Genomic DNA, 8,207 nt, shown 5'->3' with positions numbered 1-8,207 from the left:
TCCGCACAAGCCGGCTGCCTGGGATCACCTGGCCGCCGTCTGCACCTGCACCCCCCGGTTCCCAAAGAGGTAGCGGACGCGGGGGGAGAGGCCATAGGTGCGGGTGGCCCTCATTGCTTTCGGTCTTCTCGCTCAGTTTAAGAAGTGAGAGTAAATTACCCGTCACTTCACAAGCGTTCAGGCAGGTGTCCGTGCCCGTGCTCTGAATGCTGTTAGCGGCTGCACAGGGCTGTAGGAGCACTGACGCCACAGCTTCTGCTTGTGTCGAAAGGCGCGTAAGGGCAGACCTTTAAAAATAACGCGGTGGGTTGGGGAGATGGGGATGCAGGGGCAGGATTGATTTCAGCTTGCTGAAGGGGAGCTAAGCTTTTGTATGACGGAGGGAAAACTATGTTATAAATAGCTTCTTTAGGGCTTTTCAATGCCTGCCATTTGACCTTAGTACGGATGTGAATGTAATGGACGATGCCTATTATTTACTAATGCATGAATGGACGTGCTTATTCTGCAGTAATTTTGTCTTGTCCTTGTTCAGGTTGGTCTGGTTCCAAACTGAGCTAAAAGATGTTGTTAATAGCCCTGACTTGCTTATTTTTGGAATATCAGAGTTTGTGGAAGCATCCAGCTGCACCCGTATAAATCAATGGATTCCCTTTAAGGTTTTTGGTGGTGTGATCAACAGCAGCGTTCAGTCTCCAGTTACTGCCCAATCCACCGCTGCAGCAGTCTGTCCCCTGACCCCCGGTCCATCAAAGTGGGACCCGGTCCTTTTTGTGTCAGGATCGCGAGTTGTAGCTAGAACCTTGTTATGATACCAGTGGGTGTATTTTATACCTCTAAACACGTTTCATTAAGTTGTCTTTAATTTCCACCTCTCTCATTTTTCTTTGCAGGCCATGATAAAATCCTACAATGCCGTTTTGAGTAGGTGAAGTGAAGGGGGGAAAAGGGGGATAAAAAAATGCCCAAGCAAACAGCAGTGACGATTACTTTGGCGACCCTGCTGGGTGTTGCAGTGGGGGGCCTGGTTTTGTGGAAAGCAACGCAGCGTCGGAAAGGAAAAGCATGCTGTAGTCAGCAAGAGGAAGCAGTTGTAAACTCGGGAGATGAGAAACTGATTAAGACAGAGGATAAGGAGGTGCTTTCCTTCTTCAGATCTCCCACCTTTTCCTGGGTAGAGAGGACCCTTGGTGCAGACATAGTGATAGTTTCAGAGCAGGAGGAGTGGGATCGTGTTGAGCCTTTGCTGAAGAAGGAGCTGGAGAAGTGGCCAGTGCTTGGAATTGATTGTGAGTGGGTGAGTGATCAAGAAGCGCCTCTCCTCTAGATTGCAAATTGCAACGGGAAATCATTGAGGGTGGAGTGATTCCTTTGCTTAAATGGATACAAGACTGACTGTTGAAACTGCCTGTGTGATTATGTGTCATGACAGCAGTGAAGTAGCTGCTAATTTTGATTGTTCTCACGTTTAAGTGTGCTGACTGTCAGTTTTTAATTCACTAGTTGTATTTGTTTACTGAACTCCTGTGATAAATCGACTATGCTAAACATAGTGATAATTGTATGGCTAAATATAGCGTTATGTGTTTTACATAATATCTCTTTAAAGGTGATTTACTAGAAGTAGCTTGGGTTTATGCTATTTTAAATCCAGCTACGTACTTAAGAAACTATTTCTTAAGAATAATAAATCCAAAAAGGAGGATAATATTGATACGTAGCTATAGTAGTACACTATACAGTGTACAGTACAGATACTCACTGGGACTACCAGAAAGCGAAGTTCCTCTTCCGCTTGTACATTTGCCTGTGTGAACTCTCAAAACAGGCTTTGAGTCATTTATAAAGCCTGGCTTTGCCATTGTTTTGGCTGGAAATTTATTCATCCCACAGTCATTAGTATAAGCCACAGCTAACCAATGTGTTTGCCATAAACATTTATGTAGTGGGTAGCTTTGTGCTGGTGTGGTTTAAGAAACGTGTCTGACTTCTTCCACCAGCTCAGCTGTGAGGGGGAAGGGTGAAAGGGGGAAAGTTTCTCTTGTAGGAATATGGCAAGAAGTAGCTTGGGGACAGTAATACTGTGAAACAGATCACATGATTTGCAGTAAAATTTGAGACATGTAACAATACTTGACTGTATAAACTGATAGGTATTTCCTGTCTTCAGTGGCCTCTTTTGCAATTTGTTGCAGCTTCAGTATTGCTAATAATACTGTAACCCAGGCTCTGATTTTTGTCTTTATTTCAGGTATCTGTGGAGGGAAAAGCAAATCCTGTATCCCTCCTACAGATGGCTTCTTCCAGTGGCCTCTGCGTTCTTGTTCGGTTGCCCAGGCTTGTTGCCAGTGGACAGGCTATCCCAAAGACCCTGTTGGACATCATGGCAGATAGTGCTGTGTTGAAAGTTGGGGTAGGATGCTGGGAAGATGCTTGCAAGTTACTTCATGATTATGGTCTTCCAGTCAAAGGGAGCGTGGATCTCCGGTGTTTAGCCATGAGGCAGCGGTGAGTGTCTGAAGACACAGGCAGCTCTGTTTGAGGCATCATTTGAGTTGGAAATATTTTAAAAGTAATTTGCATATGCTGAATGATAACAGGCAGGTAGGTCTGGAGTTCTCAGGGTGGTTTTAGAGCATGGGCATTGACAGCTGCAGCCCAAGAACATGTCGTGCTTCTGTTCTGTGATCTTAATGGAAATGAAATCTTCATGAAGATTTCGTATGCTAATTGTGTCTGTTAGTCTTCTCATGCAATACCCATATGGACTTTTCTGAGTATCATGCTTCAGCTTGCCAGAAGCTGAAGGCACAGTGATGTAACACAGTGAGAATGATCACCATGTTAACAGATGTTTGAATACACTGTCTAGAAATATGGGGTAAATGTGCCAGGGGCACGTAAGTGGAACTGTTGAACTACAGGATTTCTTGAAAAATGACTAAAATACACCATCTCTAATTTTCTCTTCCAATAACAATGCTTCCATTAAAAGGTTACAGTTATGATGCCATTTTCTCATCCTTCATTCTTCCTAAAATAAAATATTTTACTTGGGAATATTCTTCACGTACAGTATATGTATGGGTGTGTTGTTAGTGATCTGGGGCATGAATTTGCTGACCTGATGGTGCCTTTTTGTCAGTGAAGATGGACTAATTCTCTCTAGTGGCCAGGATTCCTCTGAGTCATTCCTGGTACTCATGCTCCTCATGAATCCCTGCGGCAGGCTGTCCATCACTCTGTGATAGACCTCTTTAGTTCAGAAGTGGGTAGTTCAGAGCCAAACACTTCAGCCTTAAATGTTACCAACTCCCAGCCTTGCCTGTTTTGCGTATTGCAGGCACTGGATAATTACTAAATCTAGAAAGGACATTTTAGGGGCGGGGAGGGAGAGGGCCTATAAAGCTGACAGGCAGCTGTGTGCTGTTTGAGTGGGAGTCATGCACCATGTGCATTGTGTTCTGGCAGGTTCAGGGTATGTGAGGCCATCCAAATTTGCATGGGTGTATAGTTTCATTTTTAATATGTTTGTTTCACTTTCTTTGTTAAACTGAAGGAAGGATCTACTTCACAACTGCCTTAGCCTTAAGTCTTTAGCTGAAAAGGTCCTGAACTGCCCGCTTGACAAGTCTCCTCATGTGCGTTGCAGCAACTGGGAGGCAGAAGAACTGACACAAGATCAGGTGCGTCTTTCACTTCAACTTAGTGTTTTGGGAGGAAAAGCAACCTTCTTAGTAGAGAAGAGATACTACAATAGGCACATCTGAGCTTTCTTCAAGTTTTGCCTCACAACCTTGTGTGTGACTGTGGTCTGAAATTAATTTCAGACTCTGTGCCCGCATTTTGCTCCTTTTCCATGAAGATAATTTTCTGTTACTCTTCCTGGATTCTTGACCCTTGTTTTCCTTTAATCCTGAAAGGTCTATAAGGCAAGATCCCTTGAAGAAGTGTTTGTGCACCCAAACCCTTACCTTTTTATTATTTTCTTTCCTGCAGTCTATAGCAGTCAGTGCAATATAAGAGAGAGACCCTGGAAACCTTGTTCACCATCTTTAGACCATTATGATTTCCGTGATTGCTCACTTTCTTTACAGTCATGCTGCAGATGTCTACAAAATCAGTGACCGGTAGAGGGAGTGACAGGATAAATAACCACACTGAATATTTGTAGACAGTGTATCAAAAGGGAGGGGTTTTTTAGTTAGGGAGGGCTTGGTGGGGCAGGAGGGTGTTTGAGGCCTGGCTGACTGGAATTTTTTTCAGTCCCTTGCGGTTCCTGGGGACATCCATGAGTATTTCAAGTCTGACTGATCCTAAAAATGTGGGGTGTGGTGATGTTATGAAAGTGTCACTCAAATGCCAGAACTTTGCATGAACTTCAAAAAGAAATAAATCCAGCTTCTAGCTTTACTGTACCAAGTGTTAAAGACTGATAATGTTTGGGAGTGTTTGCTGTTTGTCAGTATCTCGATGTCTACGCTTTCTGCAGGTTCTCTATGCTGCTAGGGATGCCCAGGTCTCAGTGGCTCTGTTCCTCCATTTGCTGGGGTTTGCCAGCCTCCCTGCTACATCTGAAGGTGAAAACTCTGTTGCTCCTTGGGAAAAAGCACTGGGTAAATGCCGGGGCTTGGTGGATATCCCATTTAGAGGAAGAAGGAGTGGCAGCACGGGAGAGGAGAGGAGTGGAGAGGGACGCTCCCCTCAGAAAACAAAGAATCGGAAGTCTTCAGTGAATGGCCAGCCCTCTGGCGGTCAACAAGTGAGAGATCCTCGGAGGCAGAAGCGAAAGCCTCTGGGTGTGGGATATTCTGCAAGGTAAGTCTATGAGCCTGTTTTACTCCGCGCACCGCAGGTGGAAAACTTTGCATGATGCCTCATGCTCTACTCATTAAACAAAGTAGATAATATGAGCTAGGAAAGGAAACACGGGACCTAACAGTCATGGGAGCCAGATCCTGTTTCTGTTTTCCCCATTTCCCTCTAGTGGTATTGAAAGTGGGGGCAGCACTTGGATCTGTACTAGGTCACGAGCAGGTTGAGGGGTTGTCTTCAGCTTTTGCCCTTCCTTCTCCTGTGGAGGCATTAGCTGGAGAGCAGAGTCCCAGCAGGAGGCGGTTGGCTGTCCGGGTGGCATTTACTGCCCAAACAGCTGTGCCCTGTCTTCTCCAGGGAAAAGGTGGCAACTGCATAGAGCTTGTCCTGTGAGCAGGATCTGCCTCATGGACTGCTGTTTGTACTGTGCTCCCCCAGGTCACTGTGGCCACAGAGATGTCAGGGTACGGAGCAGAGCTGAAAGCTAAGGTTAGGAGGGGTGAGAGAGGTTACGTGGGGTGTCAGAGGGCACAGGAAGGAACAGTCTGTGGCAGCATCAAAGCACTGCATTTCTGTGTTGGCCAGGGAGAGAGAGGAGGGAATGGTACTACTTTGGCCTTGCAGGGGCAGCTGTTGCTGGATTCAGGATCCCTGTACCACAGGTGATTTTTGTGGAGCAAATCCTAAATTCTTACGGCCTTTTGCTAATGAAAGTTCAGTTGTTTTTAAATTAAAACGAGATGGAGAAGTCTCTTTAAGCTCAGTGCAATGGAAGACGTGGAGAGCTAGTATGTTTGGTTTTGTTCGGGTACAATCTAATAAAATTAATCACATGGATGTAGGAACTAAAATTGTCTGTAATTACCATTTGGAAAGAAAACCGGTCATTTTAGTATTTGTTTTCTTCTTTTCAAGTTCATTGGATTGGCAATGAAGACATTCTAATGCAGTCAATAATATTGATTTCATTAGCAGTCATTAACAGTATTGTGTTGTACACAGCAAGTCCCTTCAGATTTTTTTTTTTTTCAGTTGGAGCCTGTGTAATACAAAACAGAAGGACTGCACCTCATGGGAGGATTAAAATTTAAACAAAATTGCATTCCAAGCGAAACTGAGATCTCCCCATGTTTGTTTGTTTATTTATTTATTGTTTTTAACCGTGCTTGACTTCATGAGAGATCTGTAGACTCACTGTTTTTCACAGTATCTCCAGCAGTCTGGCTCTGGTCTGCAATAAGACTGGATGTGATTTCAAAAGTCCTTTTCCACTCTTTCTTTCTTTAAGCCTGTTTAGTTTTAATGTTTATTCATTTAGAGTTGGGAAGGGCTCAAATTATCAAGGTGATTGAGCTGAACTGCTGATGCTCAGTGGAAGGAGACCTCCTGTATCATTATTGTTTTATTGGGTTCCCCCCCCCGTGGACCTCAGAAAAAAATCAGTGGAAGGAGACCTCCTGTATTTTTTGGGTCCCCCCCCCCCCCCCCCCCCGTGGACCTCAGAAAAAAATCCTTTTGTCAGATTACATAGCCTGTGAATCAACCTTTTTAGCTGGTACGGCTCTGCTGAGTACTTATTTATATGATCTTGCTGGAAAGAAGGGAAACTTTTCCACAGTGTATTGTCACATGTCTGTATCCCTGGCCAGTTCCTCCCAGGTGCTCCCCGAGCCCAGCCTGCTCTGCTCTTCAGTTTTGTTTGAAGGAGGTTGGCAGAGTAAAGAAATATTTTCTTCAAAACAGAGCCCTTCCACACACTGCCACAAACTACCAGAGACCGCTCAAGCAGGACTTTTCGCCACTGACTAAGGTTAGGTGCCTGTGTTTCAGAGGGCCTCAGCTCAGCTTCATTGTTCCCATGGACTCAAGTGTTTGGGTTCCCAGTGCTCCAAGAGCTTTTTTGTAGTATTTCTCTTGGATGAATGAAGTAATTGCTCTTCACGCTAAGTTTTAGAAAAGTTGTCTTAATAAAACATTAAAATACAGGCTTAGGCAGCTGATCCTTGAAGTTGCCTTGCCTGTAAGTTGACACTCTCTTTTAGCCTACTCTTAGCTCATCGTCCTTCTTGACTTCAATTCTCTTTTGTTTTCTAATGTAATTTTTTTTTGAAAATGCTGTCATCATTGATGGCATCTCTTGAAAACTGGGATTCAGAGTTACAATTCTATTGGCAGCAGGAGAGCAAAGATACCTTACAGTCAGTTGGTGAACCCCAGGTAGGTTTTGAGATGTTCTGCTTCCCTTAGCAGCAGCCCGTGCAGTGCTCAGCAGCCTTAAGTGTGTGTTTAGGGGCACTCCTGTGATTTGGAGGAGGCTGCATGAATTGCAGTGTGGAACGCACAGCTATAGAGAGCTCTGGTTTTTTGGCATGCTATTATAGTTGCTGTAATGCTGCCCGTGTTTCACAGGAAATCTCCACTGTATGACAACTGCTTCCTGCATGCACCAGATGGGCAGCCCCTGTGCACTTGTGATCGCAAGAAGGCTCAGTGGTATCTGGACAAGGGGATTGGAGGTGAGCATACCAATTCTCCTGTTGGTATTTGAAATACAGCGCTTTTTAATTTTTTTTGCCTTATTTCTTAGATAACTGGCCATGAATTTTTTGTATCCTTCCTTATTGGAAGTACTGTTGGGGATTCACTAGGATGACTCCTATGTTTTAGCATTGTTATTTTAGCTTTCAAATACAAATTTGTCTTGAATATTCTCTATTTGCCTTTACCCTTTCAGAGCTAGTTAGCACAGACCCATTTGTTGTGAAGCTGCGGTTTGAGCCTTCAGGACGTCCTGAGTCTCAAGTTGATTATTATCTGACAGTCAAAGAAAACCTGTGTGTTGTATGTGGCAAGCGAGAGTCCTATATTCGGTGAGTTTAGTGGGATAGGAGAAAAATGCATCTTTTAAAACAGGACTGAGGTCTATGTCTAGTTTGCCATCCAGAAGCTTGGTTAGCGGCCTGAAACATCATGCTTGTTCACACCCTGGATGGGCTATCACTGTTTGAATGCTCTGTAGTCGTATGTGTCTGGGTAAGTTTGATACTGAGCAGGCCAACCTTTCCTCTTCTTCCAGAGGCAGGAGGTAGCAGTCCTTGGAGAGAACAAAGTGTATGGAACATGTATGTGCTGCAATTTGAATGATGGGGCAGCAGTATGCCAAGACACACTGTTCTGATGACATCCCCTTCTGAAAATAGCTGTACTATTCCTTCCACTACTTAGTCCTTGTATTTTTGAAAGGTTTAGGTGAGCCTGAAGCCTGTGAGGTCACAAAGGGTGAGACTTTTGTCTTTGCAGCTGCTGCTGTTCAAGTGAGAGGTATGCTTCTCATAGTGCATTGCTTTTTTTTTTTTTTACAGTATGAATCACTTTTTTTTTTTTTTTTTTTT

At 44.2% G+C, this 8,207-nt stretch overlaps 1 protein-coding gene across 2 annotated transcripts in view; it reads left to right on the top strand.

Moving 5' to 3' along the window:
- The window catches only part of EXD2 (exonuclease 3'-5' domain containing 2), an 11,567-nt gene continuing 3,360 nt past the window's right edge, over nt 1-8,207 (top strand). Inside the window, exons 1-7 of one of the 2 annotated variants that reach the window (XM_009279287.1) lie at nt 1-69; nt 1,156-1,297; nt 2,252-2,508; nt 3,560-3,686; nt 4,493-4,818; nt 7,225-7,331; nt 7,550-7,685. In XM_009279287.1, the coding sequence (XP_009277562.1) occupies nt 2,294-2,508; nt 3,560-3,686; nt 4,493-4,818; nt 7,225-7,331; nt 7,550-7,685 (911 nt within the window). In that variant the 5' untranslated portion in view covers nt 1-69; nt 1,156-1,297; nt 2,252-2,293. Of the gene's footprint in view, nt 70-895; nt 1,298-2,251; nt 2,509-3,559; nt 3,687-4,492; nt 4,819-7,224; nt 7,332-7,549; nt 7,686-8,207 lie in introns of those variants that run through there. The other variant, XM_009279286.2, reaches the window with a different exon arrangement.

This window comes from Aptenodytes forsteri, unplaced genomic scaffold (genome assembly GCF_000699145.1).
Source record: "Aptenodytes forsteri isolate BGI_AS27 unplaced genomic scaffold, ASM69914v1 Scaffold3, whole genome shotgun sequence".
Taxonomy (NCBI): domain Eukaryota; kingdom Metazoa; phylum Chordata; class Aves; order Sphenisciformes; family Spheniscidae; genus Aptenodytes; species Aptenodytes forsteri.
This window is presented reverse-complemented; position numbering and strand designations above follow the sequence as displayed.